General features: G+C 36.8%; 1 protein-coding gene across 1 annotated transcript in view; it reads right to left on the reverse strand.

Annotated features, from left to right (window-relative positions):
• Positions 1 to 20,491, reverse strand: part of pard6gb (par-6 family cell polarity regulator gamma b) — a 108,630-nt gene that overhangs the window by 76,619 nt on the left and 11,520 nt on the right. The window contains 1 exon segment of the mRNA XM_039737051.1: positions 12,255 to 12,477. Within this exon segment, the coding sequence (XP_039592985.1) occupies positions 12,255 to 12,477 (223 nt within the window).

The raw sequence follows: 20,491 nt of genomic DNA on the forward strand, positions 1-20,491 counted from the left end.
AGTAGGAGCAACGGATACGTTCAACGTGGAGGTGGGAATACATCAGGGATCAGCTCTGAGCCCTTTTTTATTTGCAATGGTGATGGATAGGTTGACAGGTGAGATTAGACAGGCGTCCCCGTGGACTAAGATGTTTGCTGATGACATTGTGATCTGTAGCGATAGTAGGGAGCAGGTTGAGAAGACCCTGGAGAGGTGGAGATCTTCTGTAGAGAGGAGAGGAATGAAGGTTAGTAGGAACAGGACAGAATACTTGTGTGTGAATGAGAGGGAGGTCAGTGGAATGGTGAGGATGGAAGGAGTAGAGTTGGCGAAGGTGGATGAGTTTAAATACTTGGGATCGACAGTACAGAGTAATGGGGATTATGGAAGAGAGGTGAAGAAGAGAGTGCTGGCAGGGTGGAATAGGTGGAGAAGAGTGTCAGGAGTAATTTGTGACAGACGGGTATCAGCAAGAGTGAAAGGGATGGTCGAAAGGTCAGTAGTGAGACCAGCTATGTTATATGGGTTGGAGACGGTGACACTGACCAGAAAGCAGGACACAAAACTGGAGGTGGCAGAGTTGCTAAAATGCTAAGATTTGCACTGGGTGTGACGAGGATGGATAGGATTAGAAATGAGTACATTAGAAGGTCAGCTCAAGTTGGACAGTTGGGAGACAAAGTCAGAGAGGGAAGATTGCGTTGGTTTGGACATGTGCAGAGGAGAGATGCCGAGCATATTAGGAGAAGGATGCTAAGAAGAGCTGCCAAGGAAGAGGAAAAGAGGAAGGCCTAAGAGAAGGTTTATGGATGTGGTGAGAGAGGACATGAAGGTGATGGGTGTAACAGAACAAGATGACGAGGACAGAAAGATATGGAAGAAGATGACGGGAACAGCCGAAAGAAGAAGAAGATGATAAATTCTTTAAAAAAAAAAAAAAAAAAAAAGCAGGTACAAGATTTGACCACCCAAGCCCCTTTGTCTGCAGACAAGAACAAGGCCACTGCCTATTTAATAAGCTTCTTAAAGAAAGAGAGAAACCTGTGCTTCCCCTGATGATCAACCTCTTGGCAAGAGGCCACCCTCTACGGTAAGCCTGCAGTAATAAAGGATTTCACAACTCTTGCCCACTCCAGCACATCTCAAGCCTGCTTTATTCACGATAGTGCCTTTGTCAGAAAAAACAGCAGGGAGAATCCGAAATGGATTTTCCTGGAACTCCAGGGTAGGAAATCAATCAGTAAGAGCTAAGAGGGTTAAAATGTTCCACAATAGCCTAAATCATTGATCTCCACTGCTTTATGAGGCATGGACCATTTCAGGTAAAGAAGCCACCTCACCGCTGATAATTAGTCACTAATCTGTCACACATGATTTACTCTAATGCTGTACAGTGAAATTATTCTCAACTGTACTGTCTGTAAATAGCCTTATAAAAAGAGATGGATGATAATGTAGTGCAAGAAAGTAGCACAAAGGACAGACACAAATTAAATAAAAGCAAAGGGAGTGTCCTTACAAAACGGTAACAATCTGTCCACCTGAGTGTTAAAGCTTTTCAAGGGCCATACTGTTACAAAGCTTGCCAGGACAAGCTAGTTACTGGACTCAGTCCAGTGATAGAGTGAGAAACTCTGTAATATGGATGTCTTCTGAATATAACCACTGCTTCTCCAGATTAAGAGAAGCCAGTTGAAGTGGTTTGGGCAAGGGCAGAGGATGTCCTTGTGCACCCCTTTAAGGGCATTTGCCAGGCATGTTCTACTAAAAGAAGACCCAGGACAAGATGAAAGGATTATATCTCTTGACTGCCCAAGGATTGTCTGAGAACTTCCAAAGAAATGCTTGAAAATGCTTCTGGAAAAACAAGGGGACTAGTCTGTCCAGTTAGGCATGTTGTGATCATGACCATCATTATGAAGAGCAAAGTTAGTGAATACTACTACATATCATTATTATTAGGTAAAAGCTTTTGACCAAGATGACTTAATAAAGACAAAACATTACATAATGGATATAATTTGACAGTTAACAAGCATGAGAGAGCAGAACAGAATACAAATTTCTGAAACCTGCTAAATCCAATCCAGGGTTTTAGGAGACTAGAGCCTTCCCAGTAGCACGTGCTCAAAGAGAGACAATTTAAAATCTATGCTGAACATTTTATATCTTAAAGTATGTGGGAGGAAAATCTATGTACCTGGAGAAACACCTTATACAAAAAAAAAACAGGAAAAATGTCCAAATTCCACACAATCTGTGACCTGCTGTGGGATCCGAACCCAAGATGCTAAGCTACCATTAGGTCCAAAAATATATACTCAGTATTAAATGTGGATGAGGCACCAATCTGTCAAACACCACACTCACAAATAACAAGCCAGTGTAGTCAACAATTAAATTAAGATGGATTGTAGATAGAATATTTTGTCCCCAGAAGGAAATTTTGGCTTTTTACAGAAGCTCAATAAATATACATAAATGTAAATATTGTTACGTTATATTATGCCAAACAACAAACCCCTCTCAAATATGCATCAGAGTGACAAAAAAGAAAGAAAAAGGAAAACTACTGACTTGGTAGTTACAGTCACAGTGAGGCATATTACAGGCATATTTCAGTAGATATAAAGGAGCCCCAATAGCATTTCTTGACGCACGTCTGCTGAATGATTCGTTGTCTGAAAGTCCTCAGTGTTGGTGTGTGTGTGTGTGTGAGAGAGAGAGAATTGTTCATAATGCCACTCACTTTTGTTTTAATTCTGTCCTTTGCTACAACCTCCGGGGGGTCCAGAGTGTGTTCCACAACTGAGCACACCCTTTTAATTAACTTGTTGATTTGGTGGGCCTCTCTTGAAGTGATACTACCAGCCCAGTACACCACAATGTAGAAAAATTGCACTGGCCATCACAGAGTTACAGAAGAAGTATGGCAGCAGGTCTAATGAAGTTTACATTGTGAAGCACTAACACATGATTTTTGACTTTGTGCTCTGTGACTCTACAGGTCACTGGTACTCAAGACACCAGAGAATATCTGAACTGTCCATAACTAGGTAAATCAATTACTTTCTAACCAAAACATTGCTTAAATGTATGAACAAGAACATACATGTAGACTATCATCATAAGGAGAAAATTAAGCTCTTTTTATTTTATGATGTGAAGCACCTCATAAGTGCACAAATTATTACAGGTACTTGGATTTAGACAACGGATCCAGGAAGAACACCACCTTCTAGTTTAGGACCAATCTGAAGCCAATTTTACAAAGGCACACAAAACAACCTGTCAACAAAAATATGCTGTATACTCTCAATAAACACAAGCTTTTTCTGGCCATCACAACAAGAGCTTTAATTTCCTTAAGAAGAACACCCTCAGGACCTCGATGAGAGCCTCTAATCTTGTGTGATCCTATTAAGAGTTACCCGTTGGAGTCCGTGCCATTGCTTTGTACTTTCTAAAGATGACAGGTTTAATATTTCTAAACCCAGCCATTAAAACCATAAAGTACATGCAAGTCTTTCAACACAAAAACAAGTACAAAAGCAGGACACAGAACAGGGGCTCATTAATAATTTATAGTCGCCCACTACACTACGCGTGCAGATGTTAAAAAACAATTTTCAATTAGGAAAGCATCAAACAAGCTGTTATTACTCAGTACAAAACAACTGGCACCTTGCCCCATGTGCTCTGTAAAGAAATGATTTTTTTGCACTTGACAGACAGGCATGCAGGCCCTCAGTTATGTTATTATGGGCCTAGTGTTTCAGCATGCTAAAGGGTTCAAAAGGCCAATGACACAATTGTGTCCATATCACAGACTTTAAGACACAAAAACACAGGTGATATTTTATCTTTCGTTGTGTGGCTTGATAATGACCAAGGAACAATCCAGTGCTATAATTAACTAAAGCAAAGCACTGCAATTATGAGTTTGTCTTTAACATGAATGGATTTTGTGGTTTATAAAGAGCATTTCCACTATAGTTTTTAACATTAACAGCAGAATTGTGAAACTTATGAGCTTAGAAAGTTGCTTCATAAGAAAATCCATCTGCTCACTTTCATAGCCACGTTTTCCATCATAAAGGTCACACGGAGCCACATCCTCTCACAGTAACACTGGCCAGCAAGACAGGATCCAGCCCTGGTTGGCAAAATATGGCCACTCCACCTCACCCTCACTGGTCCATCTATTTACTTGTGCAGATCACCCTTCCATCACTGGGTTATATGGTACCAGAGACAAACCCAGCAGAAAGCTGGGCATCTCTGCCCTCACTGATCTATTTAATTCTATACAGCAGTTTTCATTCAGAAGGTTATAAGGTGCTGGAGGCTACCCTAGCATCACTGTATTCAAGGCAAGATCAAACAGCAGAATATTCAAGCACACACACAAAGTCTGATGCTTTAACTCTTATATTTTTATCCTAGTTATTGGTGAATTTTTGGTATGTGCCTGATGGTGCTGTTGTGTATTAATAAACTAGCTGAAGAAAGAAACATTAAGTTTTAACATAGAGTATGACAGATCGAAAGTGCGGTGTATAAAAATAAGTTGAATAACTAGGACAACTTCACAACCCTAAGAAAATAAATGAAACAGAAAAAACATTTCTCAGACTATGTGTAGTAAAAAGTTTAAGGCCTGAGCTACTTCATGTCTGATAAGGATGCAGGCAGGTGGGCAGCTACTTACTCACTAAATAAGGACCTCAGTGTTAACATGAAGTAAATGAATATTTATCAGTAGCCTCTGGAAACCGAAAAACATAGCTAAATCGTATTTCCATAAAAGCATAACAAATATAAGACGGACTGTTAATTATTTTTTTGTACTTATCCTCACAGCTTTTTTATTCACTGGAACTCACACAGTACACTTCTAAGCTATATAATAAGTCAGTCAAACAAGTCATAACACATAAAGCCCAGGGCAAAGCAATTAGGAAAAAGCAGAGTGAGAAAGTGTGCAAGCAGGAAGAGGCGAGATGATGCGTACATTTAATCTGCATGCTTAGTCATGAATTTGGAGCCATTCTAAACCAAGCATGAAAAAAAAAAATTGATAGGACACAAATTAAAATATATGACTAGTCTTTGAGATTACACAAGCAAGCTCTCACATGGGAGTGGCATTCACAGGCATAGGCAGATCTTCGTGCACGGCACAAAGCAAATTTGTTCAGTTTTTGGGGCTTTATAATTATAAAAAGTACAAATCTTTATTAGATTGTAGTCCTTTCATATCTGTGCACTCCTCTGCTCCTCACTTCACTTTAATTTTTTTAAACTCATCATATTATGGTGATCCACCTCCTCCATTTCATGCATGCACCTGAAACTGAATAAAAAAAAAAAAAAATGTGTGAATTCACTGTTTGAAATTTAAAGCAACTTTTGGAAAGCCAGTAGTAGGTGTTTCCACCTTGTACCTGATAATGTCACGGTAGACTCCGTGCCTACAGCCCTGAATTAAACTAACCTGGCTCAATATAGGATGGATAGATTATAATTCAATTACAAAGGCACTTCATTTAGTTAAGCAGGCTCACACTTAAATGGCAAATGTACAAAAGAAACTTTAAAAGCTCCTCAGATACTTGTACAACAAGCAGAGGAAGAGTGTCTGAGGAGGCACCATCTCTAGAAGACAACAAAGTCCCACTGAAACCAGACAGACTTGAAACTTTAAAGAGGTGAAAAAAAAAACACAACTATAAAGTCCCACACACTGTTTATATTGTTTCAAATGAGAAAGGAGTTCATTAGCGACATCAAGAGCAGAGAAAAAGGGAGACGTACAACAGTATTTACAGAATGGCCAAAAACCAATGCTAAGCTGAGAGAATGAAGGAGATGGCAAGTCTGCAAAATCAGGATGGGAAAGTGGTGACAAACCAATAAAATGAAAGTACAGAAGAGAAAGCAACCAGCAAGACGAAGAAAAGTCAATGAGCTGAAATCATAGAAAAGGCAAAAAAAACAGAGAAATGCTGCTTATGAAAGAATACATAATGTCCAATTGTTCAGACCCCTTCCTTTGTTTGTAACATCCATGCCCATAGCAGATGTTCTTCATTCTCAAGGATCCTGTATTACTGTTCTGAACCTCAAAGTGCATATGTGTCTGCACCAGCTGACAAAAATAACATAGGACTTGGGAAAAATAAAAGTACATGCTGGCTGAAAATTAAACCTACACCTCCTGTGCAGCTCCAGTTTTTCCATGGAAGAAAAGCAAGTATTTAGTCAGCTGAACTAGTCAAGTCAGAAGGTTTTTTTCTTTTTTTTTGTGATTCTTGACTGTATTTGAAGGGGGTGGCTGTTGTTTGTTGTAATATTTATATGTCCTTTGAGCTTCTGTAGAAGCTAAATTTTGTCTTTGGACAAAAACAACTCTCTGAATGAGATCAGGTTTACTGGTTGCTAATGCCTGCAATGCTCTGTGAAGTTATATTAAATGTAAAGCTGGTACTTCACACCTCTGGGGACTCGCTCATTGCTTGTGTGAAATCTATACAGTACGTTCTTCCTGTGTCTGGGAGTCATTTGGATCGCTCACGTTTATGGATACCAAGCCATTTAAATCAACATGCATATTTTTGGGATGCAAAAGAAAACCCACACTGACACACAAAGAATATTTTTTTTCTTTTGGTAAACGGGCTTCTTCTTATATTCCAAAGACGTACATAAAGAGCCAAATATATTAAGTTCATTACTTGTGTTGGTCTTATAAAAATAAACATTATTGACTTCATCACAGAATTTACATGATAAAAAAATGAAAGAAAAAAATAAAATAACCAAACAGTACTACAAGGTTCAACCAAACATCAAAACATGAGGTCATAAATGAGAACTTGAAAATATTCATTAATATGGTTCATCTAAAAAACACAGCTTTCAACAAGGCAGAAGATTCTAAACAACAGTTTTAGCACAAAATAGGAATTGACTTGAGGAAGTGAGCCATAAATAAATAGAAGTGTCTGAGATGGAGGAAATCACTGGAGCCAAAACAACACAGACCTTTCAGATCTATCTGGACTTGTTCAGAGACTTTGTCAAAGCTTCAGGCTAGGCCATAAATCACGCATGATTTTAACTTTTAACATCTACCCATATCGTATCTCCAGTGTTTAAATCACTTAAACCATTATTAATATAATGATTACATTTATCTGTATTAAAGAAAAATGTACAGCACATATTTAAAACATGTTCAAATGACAAGAACCTATTTTTTTCTTTATAATGCTTTTTTATGAGAAAGAATAATGGCTTTATCATTGAAAGAATTACAAAAGAGATGGCATGGTGTTGAAGTGGCATCTTGCTGCCTTGTCGTTCAAACCAGGTTGTTGCATGTGTGGAGTTTACACCTTCTACTTTATTGTATCTGCATGGATTTTTCTGCAGGTACTCTGATTTTCATCCCTTCTCCTCAAAAACATGCAGGTTAGGTTAATTTGTGATTCTAAATTGGGGCTGTGTGTGTGTTGAAATGTATGCAAGTGGACCACATGCCACCTTGAAATGCTGACTATTTTAATAAGCGATGATAGATGCCTCGAATGTCTGTCATCTGCTTTGGCAGGTCTGGTTTTCTGGAATCTCCTTAAAGAAATGTGAAACCACTGCTTTTTGGAACACAGAACCTTGTATCTTTGCAAAGAGATTAACCGAGACACCAACATTTATAAGCATCAACTCCATTTTGTTTAGTAATGCTTTCTTTTATGACTTATTAAGTCTCATTAAAAAAAAAAGTAGAGGTTAAAAATATAGTTGACAATTGAATGTTCATTTGAATGAATTCTAAAAATTAAAATGTATTCATCTGTCATCTAGGTAGCAGGGAACCACAGTCTATGTTGGCAGTTTCAAGGTGCAAGACAGGAACTGACCCTGAATGGTTTTTCACAGGGGCAGGTTACACACACTCTTATACTCATTCAACATGGTCCCGTTTAACAGTTGTCAAATAACCTAACATGCATGTCTTTGGGAACGTGAGATTAAAACCCTAAAAATACAGGGAAGCATATAAACTTTACACAGTTAGAATTCTCACCCAGCACTCTGAAAATGTCAGGCAGCAGAGTGGGAAGGAGAAAGTAGAAAGAACATGCTACTTTAAATCTGTGCCTTTGTAACAATGCCTTTTATGCATCTGAAAGCTCTTTGCCAGCCCCCCGATGTAGACATAATGTTTGAAAAAGCACATGCACCTTAAGCAATAAATAAATGTTTAAAAAGGAAACAAAACTATCTGATTTTATATACAAAAAGTAAATTCTACAGTTCACAGTGATGTTACACAAATAGGAGACTCGGTTTCCAACATGCATTGCTTTAGGACATGTCTCTGCACACTGCGCTATCCATGCTGTTCAATTAGTCAGGTTCCGCTATCTGTACCATTGCAAAATCATTGTATTTTTTACTCCATTTTTACAGCTGCCATGGGATTTAATATAACAAGAATATGATTAGCAGAGTAAATAAATAATATTTAGTAACAGAGACATTATAGTGTGCAATAATTACAAGGAATGTGATATTATTTGAATATGATATTTCTTTATCAATTACTGACCTGTACTTAATTCATTGCAGTGAACAAAAAAAGCAAAAGAAATCAATAAAATAAAAAAGGCAAGTGCACATGTCTGTGACAGACATTGTGTCCCCATTCACAAATGGTATCCTGCCTATAATCAATGCTTCCAGGATAGGCTTAGCACTCTGCAATACTGATTTGAGTTAACCTACTTTGAAATTGGGTGGCTCATGGAGCAACATTTAACACTTCAAGCAATGACATACTTTTGTGCAAAGTCAATGTTAACAAGCAAGACACTCAAAAAAAAGTCATATGACATTGCTAACATGCAGAGAGAGGGAGAGAGACAGTGCGTAGAGCTGGCATTTATTCTCTTAATATCATCTTAAAACTTGTGATGGCCACATGTATAAAAGCATAGCATGTGTGTACTGAAAGCAGTCAAAATACAAGCATTTACTGTATGTGATTACAAACTGGAAGTCTATAAACAGTGAGACAGCAGAATTTGCCGTGTTCCTTGTCCTCAGCTAAGAGCAGATGCATTAAGCTACAAAAGATTTGCATTTCTTTTTATAAATTGTACCCACTATGAACAATGGCAACAGCACATAATGTTGCAACATTGTTTATGAACTTTGTTTGCAACCAAGAACAAACAGAAGTTAAATATAATCACCACCTTTTTTTTTTTCTTCAAAATTCACTTTTACACTCAAAAATCTTTACTTGGAGGAAGTACACAAAGAAAAACATGTATGCATTATATATACAAAGGATACTTTGTTTTCAAGCAACAAATTGTTCTTCAGATGCCAAAAATAACGAGTACACTAATTAGTCTTTGCAGAGGGCTATCTTGAAAATATGCACTGTTAAGTGGGTCCCCAGGACTAAAACTTTAGTTTAGTGGATAAATGTATGTGTTCATGTAAAGGCAAATATGGATGCTGCACATGAATAAACTGGGGAACCCTGCATGTGCACCAGTGGTGAACCAGCTAGTACTCCTCTAGTCTATTCATCTCAGTATTTGTTACTGTATAAGACACCCACCAAACAGCAGCTAAGCACAGCAACTGGTACATTTATTTTACAAAGACAAATCATCTGTCCATAACCCTGGGAAACCCAACGTTACTAGTCACTTTTCTGCTGTTACCAGCCATGGCACATGCCTCATAAAGTAACAAATGTGTACTTGATACAACTATTCTTGCTCTGTCCCTCACTGTGTAGCACAGATAGGATCTCGGATTGTCCTTCCAACAGTCACAAATTCCCCCTGCGATTTGCCAAAAGACACCCCCATCTTCTGCTCTGGGCTGCCATTTATTCTCTCCTCTGAAAGTGTCTGCTTACATTCTTCAATCTTTCCAGTCTTATAGAATATAGCAAAGACCTTCCCAAGACAGTGTGACATGTTGCTGTTAATCAAACATCCACCCAGGCCCATCTTCTGGGTAATCAGGTGGCTGCTGGATTTCCATGCAATGATATCACAATTTGATAAATATACTCTTATATAAAATTTACTGTGATTTTTATTTACAAAAATATGAAGTCACCTGACTTGACAAGGCAAACTGCATTTTTAAGTGGTTGGAAATTATATAGTATGTGTATTAAATTGTGTTATAGTTTCTTGGAAAAAATATAGTATATTTAACAAGATAGCACTTTTACATATTAGCTGGTTAAACATACTAGATTTATGGAGATTTCCACTACAGTAACAAATGCTGAAATAGTAAACTCCCTTTTGTTTTTAAATTTGTATAGTAGTTAATTTATATTATGCTTTTTTGTTTGAGAAACGCAGCCTTATTTACATATTTATTTATGCTCAATATCCATATCCACCTTTACATACACACATTGCCCTGTGCCAAGACTCTCGACTTCAGACCTCTAGTCACAGGCCCCTGAATAACACTCTACTGAAATTTTCTAATGACATAACCGTCACAGGTTATTGATTAGTAACTTAGAGAATACCTTTGACTTCTGATACAGTAGTTCCAGGAAAAACCTAAAATCTTATCCTTAATTTAAGCAAATCCTAGGAGATAGTTTCAGGAACCTGTAGACCGATAACACATCTGCTGTGGATAGGATCAGCATCTTTAAAATTTGTTGGAGTTACTGACACAGGCAATGTGCAGTGAGTACAACACATCTTTTTTTATAATCAAAGGCTCACAAATGCCTTTATGTCCTCCATCCATGCTCACTAATGGCCAGAGTTGCACACTGGAGTCCATACTTTGCAAAACTGATACAGTACGAGCTCAACCAAAGGCTGCAAAACACCACAGAGAGTGGTGAACTATTACTGCCATACAGCTCCCTTCTCTTCCTGACATTCATATACAACATTCACAAAACTCCTTCAAGGTGGTAGCTCCCATTAGCATAACTTCGTCGAGGTAACTTCACAACCTGAATTCGCAAAGTTTTGATGGAATGCTGACCTCTTGATTAATTGCATATATTACCACTTCTCGCTGATCTATTTGTATTTGCTGAACAGATATATGATATGATATGTGCTTAATGTTTTGGGTTTTTTTTTTAGTTAAAATAAAGCTAGCACAAACCATTAGGTCCTGTTGGTGTTGATCAAAAAGCAACCATAAACTTTCCCCAAAATTCTGACCAGAAATTCACATGAATAGAACAAAGAGAGAACTTGCCATGACACAAATGGTAACCACCAAAATGCATGCCCAATTGACACAGCATACCATTTAAAGTAAGCACTGCTGGGTAAAACAATATTAAGAGTAGCATCTATAGATAGATAGATAGATACTTTATTAATCCCAAGGGGAAATTCACATAATCCAGCAGCAGTATACTGATACAAAAAACAATATTAAATTAAATAGTAATAAAAATGAAAAAAAAAGAAAAAAAAAAGCAGACAATAACTTTAAATAATGTTAGCATTTACTCCCCCGGGTGGAATTGAAGAGTCGCATAGTGTAGGGGAGGAACGATCGCCTCAGTCTGTCAGTGGAGCAGGACAGTGGCAAAAGTCTGTCACTGAAGCTACTCCTCTGCCTGGAGATGATCCTGTTCAGTGGATTCTTCATGATTGACAGGAGTTTGCTTAGTGCCCGTCGCTCTGCCACAGATGTTAAACTGTCCAACTTTACTTTTTTTTTTGTTTTAGAAAGAAAAAAATGGTGTGTGCTCATTAGACATTGTAAGGTCTAGTGCATCATGAATTTCAGATATGAATGTCTAAGTGGGTAGCACTAGGCAAAAAAACTGTAATCCTGCCAAAGGCCAGTCAATCCTTCTACCAAACGCACAACCATTACCATCTTTTACACTGAAAGAGTAGCAACAATGCAAAGTAAAATATACCATTGCAAAAACCATAAAATGCGTAACCTTTTTTATTCCAGAATGCCTAAGTGCAAAAATTGAAATCAATGAGTATATTAAGATGGCAAAAAGTCATGGAGCCTGCCTACAAACTATAGAAAGAGACCACAGGTCAGAGGGGAGGAAGTCACATAAGATGTTAATGTAAGTGTTGTAGTATTGAGATCTGCTTAACAGTGATCACCAAAGAATTTTCAGAACCAATAGCAAAAGCCACACTGGGTACTTGTATTAAAAATTAAGAAAACCATACATTTTCTTTCATTGCCACTGGTAAACATTCAAGCCTTACCTTGTCTCTGAATAAATACACGGAGAAGCGGGTTTGCCATGGAGACAGCTTTGCAGAAATTGTCATCATTGTTAATGGGTAGTAGATCGCCATGTACATCAGCATAGCCAAGTTTCACATCCATGTTGGATATCCTGTGAATGTGAAGAATGAGTTTGTAGAACTCCTCAAATTTGCCAGGCTTAAGTCGATCTAAAGAGAATCTTCGAAATTCAGCTCCAAACTAGAAAACAGAAAATAGAGAAACTGTTCACCATTGACTATATTACATCAGGTTAAAAAAAAAAAACAAAGGTGTTCATATCAAAGCAGATACCATCATACAGCTTATCTTTACTTAAACGGAGCAAGAATAAAACAAAAAAAATCCAAGTCTTCTTATTCCATTAAGAGACAAGTGCTGGGGCTTACTAGGTCACCTTAGATAGATAGATAGATAGATAGATAGATAGATAGATAGATAGATAGATAGATAGATAGATAGATAGATAGATAGATAGATAGATAGATAGATAGATAGATAGATAGATAGATAGATAGATAGATAGATAGATAGATAGATAGATAGATAGATAGATAGATAGATAGATAGATAGATAGATAGATAGATAGATAGATAGATAGGGACCTCCAAATTTCAACACAACACATGGCACATTAGGGAAAAACAAAATAATGAATGGATGTTGTTTTTAATGGCTTGTTCTTTTCAAAACTTTTTCACTTATGCTGTCGTTATAAACACCCCTAAACTACAGGCAAGGCAGATTAACTCTTAACTCTTAAGGTCGAGTGTGAATAGAATGTAGACCCTGTACTGCCTGCCAAGATTCCTTGTCTTTTTGGATGATTCAGCTGCAATTGGCTCAGGATGTCCACAACTGTGTGTTAAAATAGAGAGGCTTTAGAGTGTTGTGTGTGGTATGAAAACAATTCTTATAGTTTTGCTAGACACAGATAATGGAGAAGGACTAATCTTCAAGCCTGCAGTATACTAGCACCCTGTTCAGTGATTGTTCCTGCTTTGCTGGTATAGGCTCCAGATCTCTTGAAACCCTGCTTAAGATTAAGCAGGTTTAGAAAATGAATGGATAGATGGATGAATGGAATAATTTTTATCTTTAAGCAAGAGATAAACTTTACTGGACATGTAAAAATAAATAATACCTTCACAGCTAACATCCAAAGACGTTTTGACAAGCTTTACAAATTTGATTCCTAGAGCAACACAGTAGATGCTTAACTGAATAAAAAAAACAAGACAATGAAACTTGTCCACTTTTTATCATGACTGCTGCTAATGAAACATTTAAATAGATTGTTATCTCATGTTCCAATCTTTTCCTGTCAATGTTTTACCAGTATATACTGTATAGGAGTATTGAGTAAGTAAAGAAGTCGATTAATAAAGCATTATTATAGTCTTTGTATTACAAAATATTCTATTAAAAGAGGTACACTAAGACACATACCCGCACAAAACCGTATCACCTAAACTGTTAAGTTATTCACTACATTTATATTTGTTTGCTTGGCAGCCGCTTTTAGATAGATAGACAGATAGACAGATAGACAGATAGAAGTAAAAGGCACTATATGATAGATAGATAGATAGATAGATAGATAGATAGATAGATAGATAGATAGATAGATAGATAGATAGATAGATAGATAGATACTTTATTAATCCCAAGGGGAAATTCACAAAACCATTTAAAAAAAGTTGTAAACATAAATGAATAACACTAGGCTAGGGCCAGTATCTTGCACCTCAGTGAATATTATTAAAAACACATACACACACACACACATAGAACACACAAACACATAGGGATGCATGAGGAAATGGAATATGAAGAGAAAATCCATATGAATACAGAAGATGCAAACTCCACAAAGATAGTGGTCATCCTGGGAAATGAACCCAAATCTCAAGGATCGTAAAGCAGCAACACAAACCTCAGCACTAGTGCTGCCCATACATATAATGATTGAATGATTTGCAACCATACTGTATACAGTATATTAATCATATATTATGTATTATAATTGCGATGTAATTAGTCTCATAATTATTTTTTCTGGGTTCCACAGAGAAATTTGAATCAGGCTTTGGAACTAGGAACTAGAAAGTAAAAACGTTCAAAATCTCAGCGCTGTGACCTATCAAAGATTTCATGACAGACAAATTTCAACCCATGGCTGCCTTTTATTATATAACTTCCAGTTTCCTTATTGTTCAAATCTTTACTTCTAGTCTTTAAATATTGTGCTTCCTCTGGAAAAGTATTGTGCACCTCTGTGAATGTTGTTTTTTCATGAAAGAACTGGTTTGCATTACTGTGTGGTGAAACAGGATCGTGGGGGAGCTAGTAGAAGCTGAAGACAAAGAAAGATTCTTCTAGTACAGAGTTCAGGGAAAAACAAAGAAAATCAGTAGAAAAACATCAAAGACAAGAGTTTTTAATATTCATGCAAGTGCCCATAGAACATCTGTAATGTCTAATGGGAGCAGTAGGACAGCTGCAATGTTTTACTATCACTTATGAAAGATACACTTTTAAAGGAATGCTCCATAAACAAAATATTTTTATATGTTACCTATCGCATATATTTTGTAGTATTGGCCAAGAAAAAAAAAAGCAATCTCATGTTTTCATGCACAATTGAGATAAAGAATTTTAAAACATAACAGAACTAACTGATGACCAGTACTGGCAAATATTGTATATCACCTTTACTTGTGTTGAATAATCCACATGTCAGTTATCCAGTTACTATCTTGAAACAAATGCATCATTTTTAAAAATATTGTTAAATAGTTACTTCTGGAATTATCAGTACACATATAAACAGGAAACCCAAAGACTCCTGGGAGTGACTTTTTGACAGGAAGGCCCACTTGTGCACGGTCATTCGTTGGTCAAGAGTCCTGTCTTCAGTTAAAAAGTCTTTCTTTTAGTCTCTGAATTTCCTGCTTATGTGTGTGCTGATAATTCCAGAAGTAACTATTTAACAGTATTTTAGGGATGAAAAAAAATACTGTTTTGCACATTCTGAGGAAGCAATTGGATAACACAAACTTGTGGATTAATTGGCACAAGTAACATAAGAACCCGGATGTTTTGTCACATTGTCTGCCACCATTGTATAGCTCTGGTCACCTTTAACTTCTCTAATATCATAAACTTCTTTCTGTACATTCTGCATAAAAACATGATTTTTTTTTTTGCCACCACTGTAATGTATATGGGGGGAGGGGGGAAGTAACATATAAAAATATTATTTTTGGGTGGAGTATTCCTTTAAATGTCTGATGGAAGAAGTTAAACCCGAGATGCATAACATCATGTGTTTCTTGAGACATACTGCCAACAGCACAAAGTAGTGTAGTGAAAAAAAATGAATTCACCCATTGACTCTGAATCTGCGAATGTCTTTTAAAATAAAGCACAAGTACAGCAGGTGAGACTGGAGCTCAAAGGTTTGAGTTACAACAACTCAGTGGTTTCTTCTTTTTATTGTGTGCACCAATATAACAACTAATTGTCAGCCACTAATGGCATCTTTGGTGATGTATAATTGCTCAGTATCAGGCATCTCAAAGTGAAAACACAGGTTAATAAACATACTGCCTTTCATTTTTACAAAAGGCATATTTTGTCTATTGAAGCATACTGTACTTGCGCTTTTCCTTAAATTATAGGGGACATTTACTATTTTTCATTTGTATCACAGAATCATTAGAACACTTTCTTGGACCTGTGTCAATACCGAAAGCCACTTTCATATTCAGCAGAATAGAAGCAGTGCTCATGTATGCATGGCTTAGGCTTCATTGGAATAATTTGGGGTTTCCTAACCTCATGGGAAAAGAATGTAATAAACATACCTCTGAATGTAGTCATGCTAGAGGGCTCAGAAGGACTGCTTTAATACTGCTCCTTCCCACGTTCTAATGATTTCATTCAGCTGCTGGACAGAACCAACTCCAGTATAACTCCAGCACATAAAGTATATCCTTTGCCATAAAAAAATAAGTCTTATAACATGAAGGTCTTTAAAGGCAAAATCCAGCCAAAAATTGTATTTTTTTATATGTTACTTCCCACTTTTACTATTTAGTGGTGGCTGAGAAAAATGTTTAATCCAATGTTTTCATGCAGAATGGAGAGAAAGGCATTTATGACTTAATACAAGTCAATAGTGACCAATGCTGTACAATGGGTAACAATGTAAAAAAATGTCCATGGGGAATCTCACATTACTTGTGTCACATAATATACTGGTCCATTGGCCAGTCATAGTGTATGCTCAACATGTATGCTTTTTTGTTAAAATAATGTTAAAAAGTTAACTTTCAGAATTATCAGTGGATATCATAAACAGGACCTCTAAAGACTCTTGAGCAACGAATGTGGGGGAGAGGCAGGGATTCACTTCAAAAACTGATTCCCATGAAGCCTTAGTTTAGGATGTGTTTGCCGAGAATCCTAAATGTAACTCAATATTTTAGCAAAAAAAAAAAAAAACACGCATTTTGCATATTTTGACAATATGACTGGATAACTGAAACGAGGCTTATGTGATATGAAAAACATGGGATTTTTTCTTTTTTCTTCCCCATAGACATTTTTCCACATTGTTTGCTGTTGTACAGCATCGGTCACTATTGGCTTCCATTATATCATAAATGTCTTTCTTTCCATTCTGCATGGAAACGTGAGATTCATTTGTTTTCTTGGCCACCACTACAAAATGCATGGGGTAAGTAACATCACTTTTGGGTAGAGTAGTCTTTGAAGTCACACCACCAAACACGGGCTATTGATCTTTGCCATACGTACTCTAGAACTTAAACTTGAACAAATTGACAGCAGGCCGTATGATACAGTAGATTGGTGTCTTGTCCAAGGTGCTTCCTGCCTTACTTTGGCCACCTATGGCCTCTGAATTGGACAGAGTGATTCTGAAAGTGTTGTGTAGAGTTGTAGTATATTCAGAGCATCATTAATATACACAATGTCAATTGTTTATTGTAATCTGCCAAAAATCACACATTTTTCTGTACAGTATTGCAGTATGCCCAGCTGGGAGTTGGTTGTTAGAATCAACATGGACTAGAATATTATCCTTTTCTTTCTTGCTGACCAGATAACCATAGTTAAATACATTAATACTCTTCCTTTCTTTTAATATTTAGAACCATTATACACACAATAAAAACTATATATTTTGTGTATACAAATTGTGTTTGTATGTGCTACTGCGTATATGGCTTAGTGGCAAGGGAATGGACTTCAAACCACAAAGTCACTAATTCAGTCACAGAATTAGGCTGACTGACCAACTCATTTAACTGTTCCAAGCATAAACAATGCACGGTGTACAGCGGATCGGTGCCTATAAAACACATTGAGTATAATAAATGGTTTTATAAATCTGTCAGAACCAACTGGAGTTATTTTCCTCTCCTAAGATGTTAACTAGTCATCACAATTAAAGTTGGACTGTGTATATTTCTTAAATGATTAAAATTACTCTATTTCACATTTTTATTTTTAAAGTAATTAGTCTGTTCATGAGTATTAAAGATGTAAGTTTAGCAATTTGCTCTTACGGCATTACAGCTGTATATTTCTTCAAGCACTCTGGATCCAGTGTTATTCAAAAATAAACAGAATGGTTTGTACATAATATAGTTTACTATTTTCTGTTTAGGGTCCTGCATGGACTGGTGCCTTGTCAAAGGCTGGTTGTTGACTCATGCCCAAAGCTACCAGGATTGGCCCTGGCTTCCTATGACCCTGAATTGGTTTAGACAGCTTTGGAAAGTCAAATATTTTTAGGATTTGGTGCTTTAATTATATAATTATATTAAATAATTACAGTGCTATGGGTTTGCAGATATAAGTGTGCCAACTTAAATTAAAGTAGTCTGAACTAAAGTCTTTCTAAAGGGTATCATCCTTTTGAGTTTCTGAACCTGCTGTTTACTGTCTTGGAGCACATAGTATGTAGCATCCAACACAAATCAAGACCTAACCCGGGACTGGATGTTCAACATCAAAAAAAAAAAGAATTGTGAAACTCACTTTTATTGGGGGAGTTGGAGTGGGGTCAGAACATAAATGTATATATTTTCATGTTGAGAGAGTTTATTATTACAAACTGTCAATTGGAGGACTCGGAGAGAGTGATCCGCTGCCAGCAGCAGGGCTGCAGAACAATGGCAACCTTTGTACTGTACCTGCCAGATCAGCACGAAAAGCTGGCCTTACAGAGAGAATGTAGTTTTACAAATCATATTGTTACAGCATACATATAAATCATTACTTTAATAAAGATGTGGTAAGAATTTCAATGCTTATGTGAAAATAAAAATGAACACCATTATCTGCATTTCAAAAAATAATAATAATAAAAAATAAATAAATAAAAAATCTCTGGGTGCCTTGTAGATCAGTCTATACTTGCAGAGAACTGCACAAAAGTGGCCATTGTTCAGCCTTTCTCCAGCCGGCAAGATCTCATTAAGAAGTCCACTGCCATGGCCACATTTTGTTAAAACTTAAAGGAGAAAGCAAACAGTGGTGAAGTAGACACACAGACTGAAACTGCAATTTGAAACTGATAAGAAACAGCAGAGAGATGCCAGCAAGATTACACACACCCACTCTGAAATGTAGTCACTTGAGATTACTTGCTGAAGTACAGTTTAAAAATTGTTTTCCATGAATAACATTGGTCTCAGGCCTAATGCAGCTCTCACCCAAGGATCATGAACGCTCTCAAGTAAGGGCAAAGTGAGATGAGACAACAAGAGGATCAACCGGAATGCTTTTTTTTCCCAAAACTTTGATATAAGTGCTTAGTACTTAAGATTTTGTTGAACTGAAAAACCTTTTCTGCACTTTAATTCATATTTTTAGCAAACATTTCTAAAAGCACACAAATGCCAACTGCCATTTCTAATATAATATTGAGTCTGACATGAAGGCTGTAATTGCATTAAGCACATTTGTGAATAGCTGTGTTACATTAAATATATCATCAGACAATATATATTAAAAAAAAACACAAACATGCAGTTGTCAGTTCAGTTATTGTCTTAATTAGCAACAGCAGAGTAGCCTTACGGCCTGAGGATAAGAAACTGTCTCTGAATTTAGAGGTAGTGCTAACGGTCCTAAAGCTTGAATCATTTATAGCATCAGTTTAAATGCTTAAATTGTGGGATTGATACTTTTAGGAGGATGCAACGTATTATGATTAAACCAAACATAACAGTTAATACTACTGTACAGTCAAAAAATGTATTTTGGTCTCATTTAACCACATGATTGTATTATAATTAATCTGTCTTCTGTATACCGTACTTGAAATTAAGATTGCAGTTTCTTAAGTATTGCCCTAAACCTTTTGACAAGTTCCCTTTGCGAACAAAACGATACATTCTAAGCAAGCACTGATCTACACCTGTCTACAGTTGCACTATATTCTCTCTACTTTCCTTGTACAATTGGATATTCATATTCATGGGATCGATATATGCAGATTTGAGTGTTCGTGGAAGGCAGTTGATGTCACCTCCTCAGCCCGGAGACAGTCACTTCCAAACCAAATGAAATCACATTAACAAGCCTTGTGCCGGACAAACGGCTGAACATAAATCCACTAAAAAAATGTAATCCTTTAGGGGTAGTGGTATTGTAACCCAAATAAGCATATTTGAATTAGTGGTGAAAAAAATTTGGTAACAGACACACAAAATGATCATAATCCTCCCAGCTTCTTTCGGCTTCCTTTTTAAATCCAGTGCCTCATCTCCTATTTTCCTCATCAACTGCTGGGATTTGAAGTCCTTTATATGTAGCTCTGCTACAAAATTCATGACAGGAAAAAGTCAACTTCCTGTCATGATGTTGATGATTTTACATTCTTAACGCCCTGCACTGACCCAAAGTCCTTTTGAATAACCTTACACTGGATTTGCTTTGAGTGTTACTTTGCTTTCATGACACTGCTGGTCTTAGTATATACTGTATAATACACAATGGAGGGGTTGCTATAGCAATGCTGTTATTGTTACAATTAATGGCTGTCAAGGTGAACAAATTAATTAACACAGGTAAGGGTAGCTGGCACATTACATTTGTAACTTCAGAGTAAGGATTACCTTGAAGACATACATCAATCTGCTGCTTTCCCACTCCTGTGTCTGTATATTGACTGAG

The sequence above is a fragment of the Polypterus senegalus genome, chromosome 15 (genome assembly GCF_016835505.1).
Source record: "Polypterus senegalus isolate Bchr_013 chromosome 15, ASM1683550v1, whole genome shotgun sequence".
Lineage (NCBI taxonomy): Eukaryota > Metazoa > Chordata > Cladistia > Polypteriformes > Polypteridae > Polypterus > Polypterus senegalus.